The sequence below is a fragment of the Pelodiscus sinensis genome, chromosome 3 (assembly GCF_052426305.1).
Source record: "Pelodiscus sinensis isolate ZL-2025 chromosome 3, ASM5242630v1, whole genome shotgun sequence".
Taxonomy (NCBI): Eukaryota; Metazoa; Chordata; order Testudines; family Trionychidae; genus Pelodiscus; species Pelodiscus sinensis.
In genome coordinates, this window is record NC_143054.1 from 106541222 (window position 1) to 106566084 (window position 24863).

Here is a 24863-nt window from a genome sequence, read left to right on the forward strand (position 1 = left end):
GTTAGCCATATCTATACATCATATTCAAATCCCTGCTCAGTACCGGCTTCTTTCATGAATTCTGCAATTCCTAATTCTCCCCTCAGAATTTGAGACACATTTTCTCTACTAAAGCCATCATATTACTGCTGTCTATCCTTGTCCTGCACTTTCCCATCTTTCACTGTTTGGAATCATTACTCGAGTTGTATTAAGCAGTAAATCTAAGCATTATCATAAATAATGGGAATTAAGGTGAAATGAACAAAATAAATGAATACCTACTTTTGATACATTAGTCTTATTTATTTATATTGCTTTTATTCATTTGGTAGATTGCAAAATTCAATAATTATCAGTCTCCATGTCTTGCAAAAGTTAATATGATTCTGCTCTATTAAAGTGAAGAGTGGAGAGAGAAATATAAAGGCATTATACCTTGTATTTGTATTGCAGAATAAAAAGCTCTCCCCTCAAACAATCTGTAGGCTACCAGATTGAATTGGTTATTCAGCTGGTATGGGTGAGTGGAGAACCTCCACAGCAGATAACCAGTTTGGCAGTAAACTCAGCTTATGGTCTGTAAGTATATTCTGTGTTGTTTACTAGTTTTCTAATCATTTTCACCAAAGTGGCTGTAATTTGAAAAAGTCAACATTGGTTTATACCCACTGTGTAGGAATATTGGCAATGCTATCAAAGTAAAAAGTTGCAATAGTTTTATAATCACAGATGGTATCTTTTTTGCAGATTTTGACTTTTTAATGATAACTCTGATAATCAGTCATATAATGTTTATAAATCTGTATATATAATCTGTTAATGAATATCCTAGCTAATCTAATTGAATTGATTAAAAAAGGATTAAAATACTTCTCTAGTTATATAAACAAAAAAGACAGACTTTAAATACTTTTAATTATATGAATAGGAAATTTCAAGTGTTTTTGTGCACCAAAAAAAATTAAAATGAACAGAGTTGTATCAGAGCTTGTGTGTCATATATTTAAAAGAATCCTGTCCAGCTGCCTTATTTGTCTAAGAGCAAATTATAAGTTCATTAAAATAGAGATTTTTAATAGGAGCTTTAGTACACCTTTTCTTCATAGTAATGGTAATGATTGTCACTAAAATAATAAAGTAAATGACCAAAAGAAAGTGTACTGACAGTTTTAAGGGATATCCCATTTTGCATCTATTAGGGTGAAGGTGATGGTCTCATAGGTGGGAGGGCAGCTTTTTTTAAGAGACTCTTTCATTAGGCAATTTGCCCAGTTATATAAGTAGGCCAAATAACATCATAAATGTATATTGAAGTCTCTCTTCCGCCCCTCCCCCAAATAACCAGGGAAATTTAAGTTTCAGAGATGAACGTTAACTATGGAAGAAAAGCATGTACTGTAAAAAGTGGATTTTATAAAATGAGTTGTAGAAATTGTCTTTCTGATTAAATTTGCTCATTTTGCAAATAAAATGATTCTTCTGCAAAATGCCAGCTCTACAAAGTCAACTTGGAAGCTGGATACTATTGGAGATACCTTTTAACTCACGCATCAATTTCTACAATTACAGCTTAGTTTGTAATTGTGGTGTTAATGAACAAGTTATAATTAAAGGCAGTTAATTCTCTCACAGCTATGTTGGCTCTGCAAAATCAAACAGCAGTAAAAACCAAATTGTGTCTCTAGTAAGTGAACTCTGTAGCTACAGCAAACTGGCTTATTGAAAAGGAAGTACATATATACTTGTTCCTAAGCCAATTTTTTGTTGGTATAGAGAAGCATCAAAGAGTGAGGCTCAGCAATGCATCTGTGTGGTCTTTGTAGATCAGGGGATGGCAAACTTTAGCTCAAGGCCCATCAAAATAAGCTGCAGGCATACCAGATATTTTATTTACCAGAGCATCCACAGGCACAGAGCCTCTCCACTTCCAGTAGCTGTGATTCACTCTTCATGGCCAACACGTTCAGAGGAAGTGGCAGGTCAGCATGTTCTTCAACCCATGCACTTCCTGCAGCTCCCATTGTACGGGAACATAAACCACAGCCACTGAGAGCTGAAGGACTCTGTCTGCAGATACTCCAGATGCATAAAACATCTTGGTGTGCCACTGGTTTACCCTATTGGGTTGGGAGCTGAATTTTGCCAATCCCTGAAATATAGGGTCATCTTATGAAAAGGTCATTGGGTTTTTCCAGTTCTACCTATTCATTGGGTGGTGGTCGGCTTATAAATGAATGGGCCAGTGAATGAGCATACGCAGTACTATTTTTAGTCACTTTCTAGAGCAGCAAACTGTACTTTAAATATTAGTTCACAGAAGTATTTTTTTAAATCCTGTTTCAGGTTCACTTAAATGACCAATTTAAAATAAAAGTATTTTTATAATTCTTTGTCAAGTATAGTACTACATACAGGAATAAAAACAATAGCAACATTTGACTATCAGCAACTTTATTGAAATATTTCCTACTACTCCATTTCTTCCAGAGTAGTTTTTGGGAATTGTAATGGTATTGCAATGGTTGATTACCTGCAGAAGACAGTCCTCTTGAACCTTGGTACCATTGAATTGTATGGCTCTAATGATCCCTATCGTAGGGAACCTCGATCTCCTCGTAAAACTCGGCAACCATCAGGAGGTAAGAATAGGTGAATGTTGCATTTCAACATTCAATAGGTGAATGTTGCATTTCTCCAGAGCTCATAATTGTGTCTGCTTTGAAAATAATCCCATTAGCACCTTAAACATATATTTGCTTTTGTATGACTATTACATGTCTGATCTTTGAGAATAATTAATGGGACATTGGTCTGTATTCACATTCTCATACATGATGATTCTTGACAATTCAGTAACTTGAATCAGAGGTATCTGAGAGGCTGTATACTAGATTCCTCCTGATTAAGTACAATATTTCATTTTTTGTTGCATCTTCCCTGGCTTACCCAGATTTAATTTTTCTCTTGTTTTGTGATATGAGACTAAGCTTTGTTGCAGACTGAGCTTTATGTATTTGCTGTTTTTCATGTGATTTGTATCAATTTTTAAAATATGTCAAAAGCCCCTTAAGCAACGTATAGGCAAGCATTGTATACATTCATAGAATTATAAATTAAATACAAACCAATTATGTGAATTTTAAAATATCTTAATTTAATAATGGTCAAAATTTCATAAATATGACTAGATGATATCCTGCAGTTTCCCTGCTCTCCCTCCCCTCTCCACATCTTCTCACTTATATATACCCCTTTTCTCAGCATAGAAGGGTCATCACAAAACTGGGTACCTTTGCTTCTGCTGCTATTAATTTAAAATTTCTCATCACTAAGAATGTCTATAATTATTGGGACTCACTTTGTGCTTCTGAAAGGGGAAACCCCAGGTATGGAATATAAATGAATAATATAAATTTGCAAGTCCAAGGTTGTAAAATAGTGTGGGTTAAAAATTAGGTATGGAGGGGAGTAGTTGAAATCATACTTTAGGTTTTTCTTAAATTGTTCTGGTGTTTTGTTATTCATATTCTTCATTTATAATTTCTGAAATAAAAACAGCTAATATTTTTAAAACATTTTTGTTCAGTTTAGTTACATGGAGCCACTCACCCAGTAAATTGCACAAATAATCCCTGAGCCACTCATGAATTTTATAGGGAGAAGCACCAGCAAGTCACCCCAGCTACCAGCCTTTCACCCCAGAAATAAGGTCATACACTAATCAGGATTCCCTCCAACAATGTAAACTCATTAATAATTTTGCTGCTTCTTCATAAGAAAGTGGACATGTGCCTGAGATTTCATAAGCCCTGCAACCAAAAACACAGTTTTTAAGTAACATAAAATAGAATATTAACTACAGAAAAACGTATTTAAAACAAGTAACGGGGATACGGATCAAAGATGGTAATCCAAGAAATAAAAATAATAATTAGTCTAAATTCTAACTTCAATAGACTTAAGCAAGATTTTAATCAAGGTGTTTCTCACCCTAACATGTTATGGTCTGTTCACAGTTCTTCAATACACAGATTGGACTTCCTTCTGTCTTGAAACTTATCTCCTCAATTTTCAAGTCTTGGTCATCTAGATAAGAGATTGGGGGACAGGAGAGACCAAGTGATGATGTCACTGTCCTTTTTTTTTATACATTCGTACTGTGGCTAGAAAGATCTTTGCTGTGATGTGTGGGTCAGGCAATCCCCATTGCATACCTCCCTTTTCTGAGAAGCCTCTGGATTGATGGTTGCTTCTTTGTCACAACTGAAAGGCATAGATGTTTCTCAACCTCACGACATATAGCAGTACTTCTTTACTTCATTTACAATCCTAGTACATAAAATCCAACATGATATTAAGGTTCAACAGATCAATATTTTTAAAGTTTATACCTCATGCATACTTTGTAAGAAACATATCATAACCATATGATAGTAGTGAATATGGGGTCTTCAAGATGCTATCTTGAGGTACAGTGCCACAGATGCACCATTCTTCTTTTGGATTTATAGATGCTATAACTGAGGTAGGTATCACTTGATAGTAAATACTGGTTTGACAAACATCAAATACAAGGTGAAGACATTAGACTAAAAAAAAGGCACCAAATATCTACCATATTATAAAGCACTTAATTAATCTTTGATTTTCCTTTCATGGATAAAGGTTTCATTTTTTCATATGAGCAAAAGTCAGTCTAATATGATAGGCTTAATGTTTTAGTTTCATAGGGAAAAATGTTAGTACTTAAATACTGTTTTTGTACTCTGATAAAATTAAGTCACTCTGAGAGACATTAGAAACTGCTTAGTTTGTGCCATTGGCCTTTGTCATTATAACATCTTGTTAGCATGATTAATTGTACCTCTCTTTCACATGTGTGTACGTGCTTATTAGCTGAAATATCCAGTATGGCTCATCAAGATAATGAAAAGCGATTATTGGCTGGTGTGAATCTTTACTTTTAATTAAGATTTTTTTCCTTCAGATTTTAGTTGCTTTTACTAAGAGTTGGTCTGCCTGGCAAAAGCATCATATAACCCTGATGTTTTAACTTATTCTGTAGATTTTTCTGTCTCAAACATATTATGTTGGTGTCTCGTCTTTCCTTTTTTCATTGCTTCATTAAGGTATGCTGACTGTGGTTTCTTGCATGTGCAGCCTTTCTAACTTATATTCAGAGTCTGTGAAAAAGCTTCGCACCTCTTATATAAGTAAGTCATTTAATGGCAATAAAATATTTTTGACCATCTGAATTTGATGTAAATAATGTGCTGTTTACACATTAAGTTTTTGTTACTTCATGTAAATAACTTTAGTTTTAGAAAGTGGTCTTGTAGCTGTGTCAGTACCAAGTCACTGAACACACAAGGTGGGTGAGGTAGTATCTTATTTCATCAACAAAAGTTATTTCAGTAAAGGATATTATATCATCTATTTTGTATCTCTTGCTTTAGAAACTAATTTTGGCATGTGCCATATCTTTTGTTCTTGTGGCACCACCAAAATATATTTGATTGAGGGCGCAGGAGAATTCTCCAGATATAGGAACTGTGAAAGATGGTTGTGAGACCGCCCCATGAGGGCTCCCTAATGAACCCAAGCAGACGTGAAGGCAAGGCCAGAGCACTACAGAGATTCAGGAGGGCACTACAGCACATAGGACACCCTTACGAGACTGCCAAACTTGGACAGACCCACGTAACTGAATAAATAGCTAGACCCACTCCAGCCCCCCAGAATAATTCATAATCAAGAGGGCATAAAGCAACCAGAAAACTCCTCCCCAGGCCAGCTTATTCTGTGTTACACTTCGAAGAGGCACAGCATAGAATCTCTCTTCGTTTTTATTTAGTTTTTTAAAAGCAAAGGAAATAACTGACCATGTAAAAGACATTGTTCTCTTATGAGAAGAAAAAGATAGTAGTTATATTAAGCTTTTTAAAAACTTGTTTGCTTGCTAAATTAATTTTTTAGCTTCCAGCTGTTGGCATGTATCTTTTTACTGAGAAAGAAGAAACTGTTCCAGCAACTGTGCAATTACCTAATCTTTTATATCCTCTACTATCTCTGATAGATAAATCCACATGCCACATGCCTTACTACAGATAATTAATTGAAGCCAAATGTTTAATCTCCGCTAATGCAGATTTAATACAAGAATATTTAGAGAATGGAAAGAGTTTCTTCCAAGCACATCATTAATATATATATTTCGTTTATGGTTTGTGGTCATGACTAAAACAGAAACACAATACATACCATTGATGCAGATTGTTATACAGGCAGTCCCCGGGTTACGTACAAGATAGGGACTGTAGGTTTGTTCTTAAGTTGAATTTGTATGTAAGTCGGAACTGGTACATATTGTAGGGGAAACTCTAGCCAAACATTTCTCCAGAGCTCAGTTTTATTCTCCCACACCTCACTTCCCTCAGTCCTTTATTCTCAAGCTGAGGTGTCTGCTGAGAAAAGCCTCTCCGCGTCTCCCTGGTCTGCTGGGGGGAAGCAGCTAGTGCGGGGTTGCCTCACCCCATTTGTAAGTAGGGATCCGATGTAAGTCGGATCCATGTAACCCGGGGACTGCCTGTATTTAGTATCTTATTACTTGCAAACCATTACACAGCACTAGTATTTCATAAATCATGGTTTTATGTTTAATTAGCACTATCAAAGTAAAACATCTTATAAGGTGAGGCTTTGTGAAATTATCAGAAATTTTTATTTGTAGCATCCTTGATTCCAGAATAATCTGGTTTAGTGTTATTTCAAAATGCAAACTATTGACATGGTCTTGTTTGAACTTTGAAAGGGAATATATCTTCTCTAATTTACTTTTTTTTCTGGAAAGTCATTTTTGATGAGGAAATTTGATGTTTTTAAAAAATTCTAAAAAATTAGTACTTGCAAAGCATTTTTAAGCATAGCTCATATACAGCAGCAATAGCATTCGTCTAACCTCATAACAGGCGTATGATGTTCTTGGTAGTCTCCCTCTTACCCATCTCCTTCAAATAACTATTCATGAAATTTCACTGATGCTATTACTGGAGGAAGAGAAATTGGAAAGCATGCTGCTAATCTCTTCAGTGGGAGTACCAATTTAAAAATTTACTTTAAAATCATGACCTCTCTTCATAAATGTATGTGACTAATAGGGCTTTGATTCAGTTAGCATGGTGCTCTTGTGATAACAAAACATACTTTTATTGTTCATTAATGTGTATTTCCAGGATTGGTAGAGATAACTGACAGAGGGGAAGAAATCACTTTCTTTTTCATCAAGCTTCTTCCATTATGTTCTGACCAAATGAATAAACAAAACTAGCTCTGAAAGAAATCCCTAACTGGCCAGTCTAGCAGCCTTAAGTATGTGAGGTTTCTTTATATGTGTGTGTGCTTTTACAAAGAACTTCGATATACAATGTAAAATATATTAGTTAATGAGTAACAGAATGAACATTTTTTGGAATATTTTAAGAAGTTGGTGAAAAAGTCAAAGGTCTTGCTTCATATGTCCTAGCATATGTCACCCTGTATTTACGTAACACTGCTTGTCAGATTTCACCCACATCCATTATAAGCCTAAATAAAGTCCATTCATTCTCCTGCAAGCCATCAACTGAGAACAAATTGTGATCCCACCATAATATTCTATCAGTGGTCCTATCAGCCCTGACCCACTGGTTACTCCCAACAAAATTCAAAGACCTCCCACAATTGCACTGATTATAGATGTACAATATATTACAGTGGAATCCACTTACTAGGTAGCCAGATATTGACAACATCCATAGCAGTATTTTGCCAGGAACCAAGACTGTCCCATTGACTTTGATGTAAATAGTATTCAGGTATTGGTGATGGCATGGCCACGTGGACTCCGCCCTCCCTACTGCTGCCAGGGGCAAAGAAGCTAGGGTCATGTGGCCTCTTCCCTCCTCACTGCTCCCGGGATGCTGGGGCGTGCAGGCTCTTCCCCTCCCCATGGTGGGAGTGGTGCTCCGTTCCTCCTCCTCTCCTCCCTGTGGTGGGGGCAGGGCTGCAGGTGGGAGCTTGCCTCTCCCTAGAAGCTTCGCAAGTCTTCTCAAATGTTCTCTGTGACAGACAGCATGACGGACACCTCTCCTTTTATAATAGTATAGATTTGTTTGGGGGGGGGGGGGGAGGCCCAACTCTATTATCAGGTTTACAATATGGTAGCCAGGGAAGGAAATGCAGGGACATGCCTTCCCCAGTTGCAGTTCAATGAACCTACTTATGAGTAGTATTCAGCCCCTCACTGTGGGGCTGCATCCCTACAAATCTGGCTTATCCAGTTTGGTTAAAAATCCACCTTACCAGCAGCCTCTTTATGCCATCCACTTGTTCAGTCATGTTCATTTTCCAGCTCACAGTGTCCAGATTCATGAAAGGGTTACTGCATACTTATTTCACATGTCCAAGAACGTTCCTACATGGAATCTTAATGCTGTGTTTGCAAACCTCATGGAGCCCCCTCTTCAAGCCACTTTCAGAACACTTCTTCCGTTACCTTCCTCTCAAGATGATATTCTTAATCATTATCACATTGGCTGCAGGGTCAGTGAATTCCGGGCCCTTAGCATTGATCTCCTTTTACCCAACATTCCACAGACATAAGATGGTATTGAGACTTCATCCTAAGTTCATCTGTAAAAGTATTTTGGAATTTCATCTGAACCAAGCCATCAGATTTCTGCTTTCTCTCCTAAACCCCTCTCTGCTTCTGGAGCAAAAAAAATCTTCATAATTTGAGCATTTAAGGGGTTGCCTTATATTACAGAACCCTTACGACCAACTTCTCGTGTGTCTATAGCTATATTTGGTGCTTCATCTTTGCTGAAGTTTTAAGTTTTCTTCTGTCAGAGAATGTCAAAGTGGACCACGTAGTGGATGTCATTCTGTTATGAAATGGCTGATAAATGTTTCCCTCTAAATCAAAGGTGACTTTGTTAGTAGACAAGCTGTACTGTCTCCTTGCTTCTAGAACATTCCCATGACTAAAATCTGAAAGGAAGCTGTCTAGAATAATCCCCTGATTTACATTAAGAACTGTGCTTTTGACCTAGCTGCAAGATCAAATACCAAGTTTGAAAAACAGTAAAGGAAACTCGCATGATTCACAGAATCGCTATTCATGCGTTCACGTATTCGCATGTCTCCTGTCCTGGCTTGAGGGCAGCACGGGGAGGAAAGGTGAGGACCCATGGGAATCTTGCTGTGGCTCCCAGCTTTTTGGGGGACTCACCGTCTGCTAAAGGTGCAGTTTGCCTACTAAATAAGTTCCCCACAGCTGCCTAGAATTGTGGTTCCTGGCAGCTGAGGTGAGTTCCCTGCGCCTCCCATCCCCTGTGGTGAACTCACTGTGGGGAACAGGAGCCCCCAGTATTCACTAATTTTACCATTCATGGTGGATGCAGAATAGTGAGGGTTTCTTGAATTAACATCACTGTAATAGGGTAGAAGGGTGTACGGTCATGTGTCATGAAGGTGTGATCCAATGGAAGTGCAATTCAAAAGATTCTGATTGTACACTTTGAGTGGGATTCATATTGATGACAACATCACACTTACATAAGGCTAAGCAACTCTTTCCCTCACAGGATAAGGCTTTTTCTTTGGCGTTCAGAAAATAGTCACTTGTTAACCCCAAATTAAAGAAAATAATTAGCACCACCGAGTTTTGAAATAAAAAAACTGTTTCTTGCACCTTTTTTTGCCCTCTATATCAATGCAAACACATTGAAGTCAGTAGAGTCACACGTGCAAGTTGGGTAAACCTTGATTCTGTCTGTTCTGGCATGTTAATCCTTCCCCCATCAGCCATCTCTTCAATAGTCTCAACACATTTTTTCAGAAAATTCACATACAAAGAACAAAGATTTTACTGTGCTGAAAATTTTGTTCTGTACATACAGATGGTTTTTAATTCTAACTAAGGATTCAGGTGTGTGTTATTCATGCAATTGGTTGTTCTTGTATTTAGATTAGTATGGTACATCATAATAACGATCCAAAGAGAGCACTATTTTTAAGTAAGTCTGAGAACAGGTTAATATTCTTAAAAATGTAATGAAAGCTTCTTATTTAAAAAACAAAAATATTAGCAGGCCTAACTGGTAACTTAAATTTCAACACATCCTTTGTCAAGGCATAAAGAAAACAGGATCAAAAACTGCATTTGCATCACAAGTTTTCAGTATGTGATTCCTATGAAATAACTTCCTCCTTTGCATATTTAAAGAATGCAAAATTACCATTTCTTTTAGTGAGAAAAATCTTGTAAATATAGTCTCTTGCTTTGTGTGATGGTGTCATTTTGAGGGTCCTTATTTGAAAGCCCTCAACAGGGGAAAAATTATTTCACCCTCCAAAAATAAACCATAGCCACCTTTATATCATCAATCGATTTCGTAAATGAAATCAATGAGCTGTGTTGAAAAACTAATGGTACAGAATCACCTAAATGTAAGTGCAGGAATATAATATAATCATACAAATAAAATGAAAGTAAAAAATATGTAATTACACCATAGAGGTCACATGATAATATTAAAGTATATTAGAGAAGTCATTAATATTACAATCCTCCTATTCATCTAATTTTTATCAAAAACATAAATTACTTTTCTTATTTTACTTACCTTAGATTTTAGATCATACATTAGTCTTTTGTTATGGACCATATACATGTATAATGCACATATCTACCTCTAATAAAATAAAATAACCTTACTCTGATAATGTAAGACAGTATTTGTTCTCTGATGAAATATTGATGAATTGATTAAAAATAAATTGCATGTAAATATTTGGGGTAATACTGTAATTCTTTTGTCAAACAGACTATTTTGAGGTAATTAAGATCAGCCTCTTATGTGAAAGACTATTACATTTGTACAAAAAAATCTTCCATCCCACCACCTCAAGTGGGAGAAACACTTGCTTAGTGTAATATAGAGGCTATTCATAGAGTTCTCACTCAGGAAAGATGATATACAGCCATTTTAATTGTTTATTTTCAATTATTCTTTGTATTTTTCAGCAGGTCTTTGTGATATTAATGAAGGGACTGCAGTGCCAGAGGATCGCTGCAAGTCACCCACATCGGGTAACTAGTTTTTCCACATACTTTGATTTATACTTGCACAGAATGTGACATGGTTTTAAGTCATGTGTTGACAATCCTTGCTAATTAATTATCTAGAACCTGTCTGAGAGCTTTTCTTTTCATCATATTGCATTCATTTTGCCATTTAACATTTCACTAAGCATTACAGAATTCTGGTTTAAATCAAGACCAAATTTGAGTTCTAATAAGGATCAATCAAGTGACGTGTTAGTTTGACAAATTTATGCTTCAGGGAGGCAGCACACAGGCAAAGATATTCTTAGAGTGGAAATGCATGCTGTCTATGAGGCTGAGGAGAGTGACGTTCTCATGCTACAGTATATTTTGTAAGTGCTTTTCCTATTAATTTTATCAAGCCACTAATGTGTATGCATGTGTACGCATGCACACGCACTCACACACACACGGAATCTTAGCTAGAAATTGCAGTGTTGCATTCCTGAGGTACTGATAATATAACACACTTGCAACTTGTGCAACTTGTGACAATTAATATATTCAGTATTAAAAATGAATTTTCAAAAGTGTCTAGAAATGTTACTGTTTCACTTTTCCCATCACTTTGACTAGACTCTCAATAGCATCTGTCATTTTACAATGTTTCTGTGAGAGTTCTAGTCTGATGAGGTAAATTTAGAATATAGAGTTGGCTGAGTGTTAAACCTGATTTTAGACTACACAATCCTCTTAGACAGATGTAAAGAAGAATTTTTCTCATTTGGAGTCATGTTTAACCATGATCGCCCATGGCCAGGTCCAATAACTGCAAAGATCTGTGATCCACTTACTATGTTCTGCTGTTGTTGCAGTGAATTACTTCCTCCCTTCATTTTAGGTGGTACATTTAAAAGATGTAAAATCCCATTTAATTAGTTAACCAGTTAAATATTAAGTTTGATTGGTTAATTGATAAAATGGGGGTAAGTACTCTGGAGCAGCTGCGGCGCTTCAGACAGGGGCTGTTCCAGCATGGCTATTTCCAGTCCTGCGTTGTGATGCTGTCTCCCATCCTGTGAGCCCGTGCAGGCTGGGAGCTGGCAGTGCCTCCCCAACCCCCCAGGCTGCCACTCCCTGAACAGGCTGGGAGCTGGCTGCCCTGCAGGGTTGGAGTGATGCTTACCAGTTAACCAGTTACCCATTCACATCCCTAGTTCTAACTAGGCAGAGAGAGAGTGTAAGTAAAATGACCAAACTTGGTAAATTTAAGGCAAGTTTTGAGTGTAAAAATACATTTAATAGAACTTAGGAGATAATTCATGTAAAAGAATGAATGAACATTAAAATATTGACTGTGATGTATAATTATTTGGTATGTGTGGGTTGTTTGGGTTTTAGGATTAAATGTGTGGCTCACAAGAAAAGACATCAGGAAGAGGGGAAAGAGGAGGCATTTAATGGATGAGGAGAAGGCAAGCAAAAAGAAATAAGCATGGGGAGCATATGGGGATGAAAGGAAAGATAGAGAAACAGGAAAAGATATTCTTCCTGCAAGGATTAGCATCTTTTGTGAAAGTCCAGTATCACAATCTCCACAAAAAGCTTTATTTAGATATCACAGGTGAAAGGAATATTGTGAAGTTTAAACTAACTTTCCTTAGGAAGGAAAACTTGAGAAACAAATACAGGAAGAAGACTGGAAAGGTGATGAAGAAGGGTAGGGGTTTTTTATGAGTGTTTTCAGATTACCACCAATCTTCAAAGAATTTTGAGGTGAAAAACACTGGATTCCACATTCTATTTAAATTTGAAATTAAAAAATATCAGTAAATTCATTAACATATTTTTTTCTTCATCAGTTTTCTTTATATCTGAAAAAATATAGGGGTCAGATACGCTATTTAAGTAAGTAAATTCATTTTGCATTCTGCCATAGAAAAGCCAAAGAGTATGCATCACATCATGCAGAAATTTAACACACTGTGCTGGGTAGGTAACAAGAAAAAATCCTGGATATATTTGTCTTGTATTAGATTAAAATTCTAAGTAGCTGGGGGTACTAGGTTGTCAGCTTCATAGAGGGACTCTTCGGGCAAGAACACTGGAGAGGATTCATGAGCTTTTGGGAAGGTGGGGCTGTATATTAGAACTTGAAGGGCACCAAGAGAAAATCAGAGGATCATATACTGGTTGTCTAAAAATGCAGAGAATAGGCAAAGGCAGATTTAGGTGGGTTAGGTTCGTCTAGGAAGGAGACTAGCTATGGGTAAGGTTGCAATATCTAATTTATAACTTTGTAATTCTGCATGTTTTAAAAATTCAATGAATATGGTTTTGGAACTGATTGTTGTAAAATAATGCTCAGCTAGATCTTGATTAGGAAATGGGTTTGTTGCACAACATTCTGGAAGATCAGTGTTTGGAACTGACACTCTGAGACATCTTCAGTCATCTGATACTACAGTGTGTGATAGTTTCAATCTTCCAAATGAACACAGCTGCAACTTCAATTACGTTCTAACTTCCTCCACTGAGTGATTACAGTATTGACATCTGTAGAAAAGACTGCATGCCCTTGCTAGTTGGCAAAGCACCCGTTAGCTCAGAGGTCAGCAACCTTTCAGAAGTGGCATGCCGAGATTTAACTTACTCACATCTGTTTATGGGTATGCGTGCTGTTGATACTTTTTAAAGTCTAATAGTTTTTGCCCCACCTACCCTTGTGCAATGTGCTCCCCCTAGCCTAGGTGGATGCTGGGATAAAATCCTGCTTCTCAAAGTAGTAGACACCAACAGTCAGTCCTGTCCTAACTCCCAGCTAAAGCACAAGCAAATTACCCACACCTCCCCCACCTCCAAGCACAAACAAACTACCTCCTTGCCTCCACTTCACCCCAGTGCCAGAACCTGCGTACCCTCTCTTTCTTCCACCTACCCCATGCAGTCAGCACCTTTACTTCCTTCTTCTCAGGAGGCTTGAGAGTAATGAGTTTCTGCCTCTCTCCCACACAGAAGAGATTCTCCAAACTGCCCTTCTCTCTGATTCCACTTCCCAATTACCCACTCGCTCGTTTCTCCTCCCCCTGCCTAGCCACTTATTCTCTCCTTATCTTGCTTTTTATTATCTGCTCTGGGAGTTGTGCCGTTTAGCTGCTTGCTCAGCAAGACAACTCTCTGCTCCAGTCGATCAGCTGAGCTCCCTGCCTATGCAGGAGCTTTGAACTTATGAGCGGAGCTCAGAAAACAGCTGCTCAGTCGCATAGTCATGCAGCTTTGAGGGAGCTATGGTCCCCTGCCATTGGTCCCCTCAGCCTGTCGCTCCTCCCCGCTGCTGGTTTCTTCAGCCCTATTGCTGGCTGGGCAACACAGCTGCCCTGGACCTGCTGCCATAAGTGCTGCTCCAGTCAGTACATCAGCACGTGGGCCAGGTCCCCACTGCTGGGCCAGCATGCAGTTCCCATCAGGCTGCCACAGAACAACCCCACTGCAAAGCCAGCTGGGTTGCTGGGCTGCCCGTGCCCCAGTCCTGAAGCTGCACTACCAAAGGAGCAACCACATGGCCCAAACCCTGGCATAACCACCCACCCTGGTCCAGCCCTGCTGCCAGAGGAGCAGCCCACGTGACCCAAGCCCTAGCCCCGGCCACTGGAGGAGCTTGTACAGCTGAGCCCCCACACACCCACCAGCTACAGCTCAACTGCTTCCACCAGATCGCTGCTACAATGGCAGAGAAGGGGGAGAGCAGCAGCCACAGGTGCACAGCCCAGTCTGAAACCCCTCCCTCCCCAGCGGAGTTGGTTCTGTGGCTGCGCACCAGCCACTCGCACAGCCCAATCAGCAGCCTCCCTGCCTGCCCCCCCAGAGCTGGTGCTGTGGCTGTGCAGCAACCATGAAGCTCAAGCAGTAGCACAGACCCCCCCCCCCCCGCTATGCAGGGGAGGAGGGGTGGGACTGAGCACCTACCCCATGTGCCACTGAAAATCAACTCACATGCCACTTATGGCATGCGTGTTGTAGGTTGCCTATCCCAGCTCTGGCTTTTAGAGAGCGAACTAAATTACAGCAGAAATAAAATGAAAGCCTAAAATGAAGAGATTATAAAAGCTTTAAACTCTGCTCCCCTCATCTAGCACTCTGAAGTTGCATAGCATATACAAAGTATGATACTCAGATACCTATAATAAGAAAATAATACCCTTCAAAAACTCTCTGAAATATTGGTGATATTTTTACCAGTGTCAACACCTGTTTGGCATTTTAATAAAATTTTAAAAGCCACCAAGTTAAATCTCTAAAACAGTGGATTCATAAATCCTAGTCTATTCAATATCAGTGGTCTTTTAGAACCACTGCTGGCAGAATTAAATTTTCTGTATTCTCTAACTTTTAGATACCTCTTGCTTTCACTGTGTAGATCAAAATTTGCATTAATTCTTTGTTCTATTCTTATTTACAAACTTACATACTAGGTGTCCATATATTAAAATGTGTATATTAAATTAATGCCTAACCAAAATAACCGAGGTGCAGTGTGTTGTGATGGTGTGTGTTGCTCTATGAAGGAATTTTGCTTCAAATTACCTGCTTATTTTTGTGTGCACTCCTTTATTGCAAAGAGTTTAGCATCTGCAGTGCCAAAATTTTAGTATTTTGATGTATCCTAACTCTGAAGTCAGTGTGACAGTATGTTAAATCTCATAACTTTTGTCGTATTATGCAGTCTTTTTGTCAAATCAGTGTTATGCATGTATCTTGTTTTGTGTATGTCCATTTTGCATGTCCATTTCATTCTGTCTTCACTTATATAGGTTCTGGTTCTCCAAACAATTCTGATGATGATGATGATCAAAAAATGAATAATTTTATAGAAAAGGGTACAGTATTTTTATTTTAACAGCATTATTTCTTTTGTTCAATTCCTCCTTTCATACATTTATACTTTCTTGACATTTTTTGTTAAAATGTTATTTACAGTGATGACCAAAAGCAGAAAATTTTCCAAGATGGTAGCCAATGATATAGGTAGGAACTAGAAAATTCTGCTTTCTTCCTAATCTAGTGCCTTACTCTATGCAACGCTAACTCCAGAGCAAAAAAATTCTAATTGCATTGCATTATTTAGTTATTAATCTATCATTCCCTGTGCTAAATGGTAATCCTGGGGGCTGCTTCTGTGCTAAATATATTGGGCACAATGATTAACAAAATCAAGGAGAATCTGGGTTTTAATACTTTAATTTTTATATTGTACACCTTCCTACTGGAAAAGAGGTTCTTCTTTATTCTGTAATTTTAGAAGGGTTCAGTCTATGCAAGTTTCAACATAATACTATTACTATACTTTAGAAATCGTTGCTAATTTATTTCCCTCTAAATGTTACACTTATATCCATAAAGCCTAGGTTCCCCTTTAATTTTTGAAGGTGGAGATAGGATGGCATATTACTTGCACATAAAAAGGAACTGGAACTATATATACCTATTCTCTTTATCAATACTGTGCCCAAGAACAGTATATGTTAATACTATCCAGCTGTATTATTGCATGTCACCAATCTATACATTTTTAAATAAAAGTTTCAAATTAATTGATAAAAATGGCTTGAATTATGTTGTATGCAAGCTGTGAATTGAACCCTTTTATGGTCAGAATGGAAATATGATAGATTGATAACCTAACACGTGGCCATTAAGGAAATAAGGCAAATTGGTACTTGGTGTTTTCTGGGGTAACATCTCATCATTTTTCTAATTAATTCTTATTTTGGCATTAGTACCTTATTGTATGGTAGCATTATGATTTAGTTATATTCCTTTGGTGCTATTTGATTCAAAAGACTTAATCTATGTTATGTATTGATTGATGCATTGTTACAGACTAGTTTGATATATCTTTAATGTCTTTAGAATATGCGTTTACTTAGTAGCTATTAGCTAATTGTATAGTAATTACTTATCAATGATAAAGATATTGTTGAGATAATGAGTTTGAAAGTAACACTATTGGTCACCAAGAAAGCGATCTCTAATAGAAACTCCAGAATAATATGTCAAACCTCCACCATAGGCTTTTTGTAGCTAGATATCACATTCTCTATATTGTCTGGACCTCTTTCATAAAGTAATATCCACAAAAAGTACTGAGGAGGCAAAAGTGGCCCATGAGGAATTCTAATGCTTACTGGCTGGCAAATTACTAGATAGTGAAGTGTAATAGGTAACCAGTCTAACTGGCACTCTATCTTATTTGTGAGTGCCAAGCACCAAAAAGGTTGAACCCTCTATACGCAGGAAATCTCTAGTTTGTTCCATTACCTCCATCACACAGGAATTTTATAAGTAATCTACAAACAGCAGAATTTGCTGAATAAGGAGGAATCGAGGATTCATTTCTTTAAAACTGGCTTTTATTTGTTTGACCTTTGGCAACTCACTTAACTTTTTCTGCCCTTGACTGGAACAAAGTGAGACCCACAAGCAATGACAGTGCAGCAAAGGAAGGGAAAAATACAACACTCAAAATTCAGAGTTCTATGAAAGTTGAAGTGAGGAAGTTGTGAAGGCTGCTTATTCTGTTCCACACATGGAGAAAATGAGGCCTCTCAATCTAATATAAAGAGATTGTACCAGAGACAGTATGAAGATGGAAAGAGAATGGTAATTTTGTACCAGTACTGATTGGAGAGCTGGCCACAATAATAAAAGGATCAGATATAACAGGTTTTCTCTGTTCTGAACATCACAGGGCTGTAATACAAAGGGTGTTGAAAGTCAGTATTAACAATGGTAGAGTATATGACAGAGCTTGCAGGACTTTACCTGATATTTTACATATTCTCTTTACCTGGTAGAGAGAAATTGTCTTCCTTAGGTGCTGAACCCTCCATTGTCTTCCTTAAGTGTTATTTTCTGTAACTTTAAACAATGATCTGTATTATGCAAACATTAATTTTAATTTGTGTTAATTGTTGACCAGGCTCTCAGAACTGTTTAAGTTGGCTCTGATGTTGTAATTTTTACTGTGACATCATTATATTGCAATGTCATTATGTTAATAAAACAAATCAGTGATAATTATACAGAATTATTGAAATCTGTTCCAGTCTTTTTTTATTTCAGTTCTATGAGATAGGCATATCTTCATATATATTATAGTTGGAGTAGAATAGTGTCTTGAATTCACTTCACAGCTTAAGTAACTTTCTAGAACTAGTTTGAAAGAATCACAACTTCCAGGAAAAAAGTGATATGCAAAGTTACATTGAGACTGATATCTATTAATGCATATTCAATACATAGTCCATGAACTCCACATTGTAACTGAAATTTCTGCTATGTTGTCATCTCACTCATAATTATTTAGTGTGACTAGTCAGATGTCCTATTAATAATTTTATTTAATAGGAGCCCAAAGATTCAGAAAATGCCCCTCTTCAGGTTCTTATGATGCTTCTAAGAATAGGATTGCTGTGTAATGTTCAGTTTGAATTCTCGTTAACTAAAACTGTAGAAGCAATGGCCACTAAGTCAGTAAAATCAAAAATACTTTTGTACATTACCATTTACTGTACATTATATGTGGCATGTTTATTCTGTGGTGCTGTTTTGTGATCTTATGGTGCTATTTTAATCTCTTCAGTATCTCTGTCACATTGTACAATGTCACTGTCATGTCATTCATTATTTGATGTTAATAGTTGCATGTTTTATCACTTTATTCTTTCAAAATGAATTGTGATCAGTTAAATAAGGATTGGGGTATTTGTAAAATGTGTGCCATCTATTGTTACCAATTTTATGTATCTATTGCAAAACAAATAATTTTCCTTTGTCAAATATGTTAGAAGACTTACGCGGCATTGCCCTGTGGCTGTCCGGGGGCAGCACCCTGCCATCCAGCTTCCCCCTGGAGCCAGGCCAGAACAGAGGGGGGAGTGTGCACTCCACCTGCCAGGTTCTCAAGTGGATTGACTTGGGGTGGGGAGGGAATGCACCCTGCTCACCAGCTTCTCCCTGGGGCCTGCCCAGGGTGAGGTAGCATGTGCACCCCAATTGTTGACTTCTCCCTGGTCTGATGGGTGTGCATCCCACCTGCCAGCATCTCCCTCGGGCCAGCACAGGATGAGAGGGACTTATTTCCCACCCACTGGCTTTACCTAGGGAGAGGAAAGTCATGCATCCTGCCCACTGGCTTCTTCCCAGGGCTGCCTTGGGGCAAAGGGGGTGGCTCATACCTGCCAGCTTCTCCTGAAGAACTGGGTGGGACTGTGCACCATGACCACGTGCTGATTTTCCCCGGGGCTGGGCTGCACAACCCGGCCACCCAGAAGCTTCTCCCTGGGGTGCAGGGTGGGCCAAGACAGCCAGCCACTGCTCACTGGGTGCTTGCTTCCCCCCCGTGGTCATGGATGAATATAACTTTTCTGTTATCACACCCCTCCCTTTCTATTTCATATGAAACAATCACACTTGTCCTATTATCCCAGCACAATCAAACCCTGGGGGTATCCCATCTATGTGCATAGTCTGTCCTAGTAGTGCCTCCCAGCAGGGTACACACATACCAGTTAGTGCATGACATGCTAGTGTGTATTAGAATGTACACGCCAGCTAGTGGAGTCAAGCCTTAAGTGATTTACCAAAGGTCACACATGAAGCTGAAAATTAAATCCTAATCTCCTGAGTCTCAGTCCTGTGCTGAAACCACACCTTTCTGATGTAGCTCCGTGCATCCCTAAATGAGGAGTTTTAAAAATCTGTCCGTTTAATTGCATGTGGTGATGTGAGAGAATTAATGATTGTCTTATTTCTTTAGTAGAAACTTTTTGAAGATACATTTATTTACGATGTATGGAACTGATGGCTCTTTTAGTTGCTCTGTATTTTGTTTAAGGTTTTACAGTCTTTGTGGTTATAGACTTTTAAATCGTGTTACATATGACGATAATGTGTGTGAATGGCTGTCAGAATTTGAGACAAGTTGAGGATTTGGGCACTTCACCTGTCACAACTGGCTGCCCCTTTTTATTACTTTGTTCTGTATTTTTTAATATCCTAAAAACTTTAAAAAATTACCGTGTCTTCTAAAAGTTAACCCACAATGTGATCCTAATTGTTAGCTATGCTTGCAGTTAGAAGAGAATCATAACTAAAGTAATTTAAAGACATCTATAAGGGGTATTTTTTAGGACTGTTAGGTTTTCCTTAAATGTACAGTATCTAAATCTGTATTTAATGTGACTGGCATATTTTCAAACCTTTATTTAATGTGACTGACATAAAGTGTGTCCAAATTTAAATGAATTATCTAGCTATATTTTTCACTCCCACAGTAGAACCTTGTTAATAGATTACTCTTATAATCCATTCCACTTTTTGCTCTTAAGTGGGCAAAACACCATTTTAAATAGAGCATGCTATATTGAGATCTCTTTTTGATAGGAGCAAATTACTTTTTTAAAACAAAATAGACTATAATATGTTTGTTAACGTAGCTCTTGTCACTTGGAATTCCTCTTCTCCTATAGGAAGGGAGTGTCTCTTCACCCCAAAGAGCAAAAGCGAATTAAAGTATCCAAGACTACCTATTAATATTATTAAGACTAAAATAAATGATTTAAATAAATGAATAAATTGTAGTGCATCATGTTTTCCTTTTTAACGTACTAATCCACAAAACTGTTTCACAATGGCCCTTCTCTAATATATTTTACCTAAGAAAACTTTGTGCATAGTGTATATAGACAATATATTGCTTGTTGTTTCTGTATATCCATAAGTTTCTTTCCCTACATTTCAGAATATTTAACATAGCTTTTTAAAAAATTATACATAATTGTAAAATCTTTTATCTTAATGTGGTATAATTATAAATTACATTTTCTGCCTTTTTATATATGTCAAGATGATGATATCTAAAGAACATTGGTGTACACAAAAATTATGTGAAAAACTCAGCTGTTTGCATGCACAGGGCTTTCTTTGTGTGAACTCTGTTTTAGTTGTTAGGACTTTATACAACATTATCCCACATCAGTTTTGCTTAAAACTGGGGGTTTTAACAAAGACAGAAGTCAGTGGATTTTGCTTGCATTTTTGGCAAGTTTCAGGCTACATCTTAAGGATGGCACAAGCTTCAAAATTTAAGTCTGTTTCAATTCTCCATCCCAAAAGTTAATGGGGTTTTGGATATGGGGAATTAGTCAGACCCAACTGATTAACACAAGTTTCAGTCATGCAGAATTTGGTTTAACTGCTAAACTCTGAAATTCACTATAATAAATTGTGATGTGTTAAATCTTTGGAAAATGGCAGTCTGTTAATAAAAGGCCACCACTTCATATTTCTTTTAAAGATGTATTTTATTTTTCAGCAAAGATGTCCAGAAAGTTAAGTTTGCCAACCGAACTAAAGCCTGATTTAGGTAAGTTCAAGAATAAAGGCTGGTCCATATTGCAATTATGTTTTATAGAAAGAGTAAATTTCCAAAAAAGTAAGAATCCTGCATAATCAGAAGAACAGCAAAGTATGAACTGGCCACTGTATTTCTGTCTGAACTTTTGAACAATCTGTATATATTGGTAAACTAAATTGTGATATGCCTTTCCATTATCATTCCCCTAAACTGAAGTGACCTATAATGTAGGCTTGAAAAACTTAAGCTCCAAACAAGACTGCAAGTATTTGTGTTAAAATAGACTGGTAAAATCTCATTTGTGGCCATCCAATTGTAAGGACATAGATTTGTGCATAGTTGTTAAATTTTTATCTGAATTTTGGGAGGCTGTTGTAGTTCCTGTTATGTTAGTTACCTGACAATGTCAGGAATATTACTGGGAAAAAATCATGTGGTTCCAAACAAACATAGGGAAAAAATGGAAAATGAAGTTGTACAGACTTCTTAGAAGATTTTAATTAAGGTCCCATTCTGAAAACAATTACACTTTGAGTTAACTACAACCAGGCTATTAACACATGTAAAGCTAAGTGAATGTTATAACTGTTTGCATGTTGGGGAACCAAGTCTCTAAGAACATGGTACTTTAAGTTTGGTTTCTTAAGACACATTACAGTAATTTCAAAGTCAACATTCTAGTTCTACTGTTGTTTTTATTAACGTTTAGAAACACAAGTAAACATTGTAGTTGTACTGCTTGTTTATTAAAGTTTAGAAACACAAATGATTGTTCCATAGCATAATTAAAGCAGCTCTTAAAATAAGCATAGTTTTCAGAACATTAAGTTGCATTTTACTTGAAAATAAAATCCACAAATGTAGACTCAATTTTATATCTTTTGCAACAATCCTATTTTGCTTAGAAAATGGAACTAGATGGTTTTTACATAATGCACAAAGGAAAGGTATATGCAAATCAAAAGTCAGTCACTTTTGGTTAGCATCTCTCACTCTTGGTAATGGGTCAAGTCAATTTGATCTTCAATGTGAAACTCACTTGGAGACAGTATAATTAGGTACTTTTATAAATTTGGTTTTCTGACTTCTTTTTAAACTGATTTTCAAAGGTACTTGTTAATAACAGAAAACATTATCTGTAGCCAATCATGTCCCCAAATTATTAATTTGTGTGTAACAGATATTTAAATGTATTTATTTGTTTTTTTTGCCAATAAATATTAAAATCTAAACAAGCTTCTTTTTGAAGAGGGTTCTAGGGTCAGTAGCTGAAGTTAGAACAAATTAATTGTAGTTATTATTATTATTACTACATATTTCTGTTCCATATTCCCTTCAAGTTCTATAATGCACAAAGCAGTAACTTTTCAAATAAAGTCCAATTAACCTAGGCGATTTTCTGTCTGTGGGAAAAACTAGCCCATTCATGAAATGGTTCATTATGCTGTGCAGAAATGCCTTCATGAATATATTACGTAGGTAAATTCTGTGGTTAAAGCTCAATCCTGCTCATGCATAGAGTCACCAATGAGGTCTTGAAAACAGCATAATCCAGACTAAACAAAGATGTGATGTAAATTATACCATATTTTCAGTGATAAAATGTGTTTGCCTTTTATCCATTAGCATTAGGAGATGAAGCTGAAGAGGAATGATGGGTCAGGAATTCACATTGATGCTTGAGTACAAAAGAGAATCTCTAAAAATGTCGACCTTCCACTCCCCCGCCCCGCCCCACCCCCGTTACTTACAATATGTGCAGCTGAAAATAGATGTGTAACCCACATACCTAGTGTGGTTCACCATCCCATGCAGTGGTGAGAGGCAGCTGGCTTTTAGCTCAGAGGGTAGAGGCTTCTATGCTAAGCTCCAGAGGTCCCGGGTTCATATCTGCCTAGTAGCAGTTATATATGCAGACTTGAATATTGACAGCATTTCCATTGTAATATCCTGTTAAGGAATGAGGAGTCCTATGGCATCTTAATGATCAACAGATTTATTTGGGCATAAATTTTTTTACAAAATCCCACTTTAGCAAATGTATCTAACAAAGTGGGGTTTTGCCATGAATGCAATGCCCAAATAAATCTGTTGGTCATTAAGATGTCACAGGACTCTTGTTACTATTGCAGATACAGACTAACTTTACTGTACCTCTTATATTTTTCAAGAGTTTCACAATAACTTTGAATTCATTTAAAACAAATATTTTGTGCTCCTAGTTGGAATTCCTTCTCCTGTATTTTGTGCTCATCCTTTTTTAATGATGGGATGACTGCCTGAAAAGTAATGTCACTGTTTTATAGCATTCCAGAAGAAAATCTTCAGCTACCCAGTTAGTTTTTGAACGCCGGGTTTTTTTTAAGTCTTTTTAAGTGACATATGCCAGAAGTTCAGGCTTGTCAGACTCCTCATTCATTATATCCTAAAGTTGGAGAACATGACAAGCTATAGGATTTATATCACCATGGAATCTGGTTGCTCTTTAAAGCTTGAAATGAGACATTTGTCTCTTGCTAGAATAATGAAAGGTTTATTCTGTTTCATAAATCACTGCTGTCCTTTATCTCAAGCAAAAGATGAACGTAAACAATGGCCATCCAGGGCAATTATCTATTGGTGTAGTCCACAGTTGAAGAGAGTGTTGCAATTAGAATGCAGCATGGAAAATAGGGTCAGAGGACAGGAGGGGAAATATTAGGGAAATATTTAGCAAAAGGAAGTAATGTATGTAGTAAAAATTGTTTGATTTTTTTAAAGAACTATTTTAGCACAGAACATGCTAAAAATTCTAACTATAGTTCGTTTGGAGACTTTGTTGCATTTTGCAATTTTTTTTATTAACATAAACTTGTTTCAGATGTCAGAGACAACTCCTTCAGTCGATCCCGAAGCTCCAGTGTAACTAGCATTGATAAGGAATCCCGAGAAGCAATTTCTGCTCTTCATTTCTGTGAGACTTTCACACGGAAAGCAGATACATCACCTTCTCCATGTTTATGGGTTGGGACTACTTTGGGTACAGTGCTAGTCATTGCACTGAATTTACCCCCAGGAGGAGAGCAAAGACTTCTTCAGCCAGTAATTGTTTCTCCCAGTGGTACGTAAAAGGCAGGAGACTTGCTATGTAATGTGGATTCTTGATGGGTTTTAAATGTGATTTTGTTATTTCTCAACTATGCAATATTTGTAAATATTCGTACAGTGTTCACTGTTTAGTTCACTACAGTGCAGTGTTTTAATATTCTACAAAGTTGCTATGTCGGTTGTGTTAGTGAGAACCTGATTAGCAATTTTGCAAATCACTTAGGTCTGAACTCCAAGTATACCGCCTGGTTTAGGAATATCAGGTAAATGGACTCCTGTTTGTGCAGAAAG

General features: G+C 37.2%; 1 protein-coding gene across 8 annotated transcripts in view; it reads left to right on the forward strand.

The window, feature by feature from the left end:
• STXBP5 (syntaxin binding protein 5) overlaps positions 1-24863 on the forward strand; it is a 194812-nt gene that overhangs the window by 147813 nt on the left and 22136 nt on the right. For 2 of the 8 annotated variants that reach the window (XM_025184070.3, XM_075924382.2), the window contains exons 17-23: positions 436-561; positions 2470-2621; positions 11048-11113; positions 15880-15945; positions 16046-16093; positions 21444-21494; positions 24346-24585. In XM_025184070.3, coding sequence (XP_025039855.3) covers positions 436-561; positions 2470-2621; positions 11048-11113; positions 15880-15945; positions 16046-16093; positions 21444-21494; positions 24346-24585 — 749 coding nt within the window. The remainder of the gene's footprint in view (positions 1-435; positions 562-2469; positions 2622-11047; positions 11114-15879; positions 15946-16045; positions 16094-21443; positions 21495-24345; positions 24586-24863) is intronic. The other 6 variants (XM_006111294.5, XM_025184056.3, XM_006111295.5 and 3 more) reach the window with 6 other exon arrangements.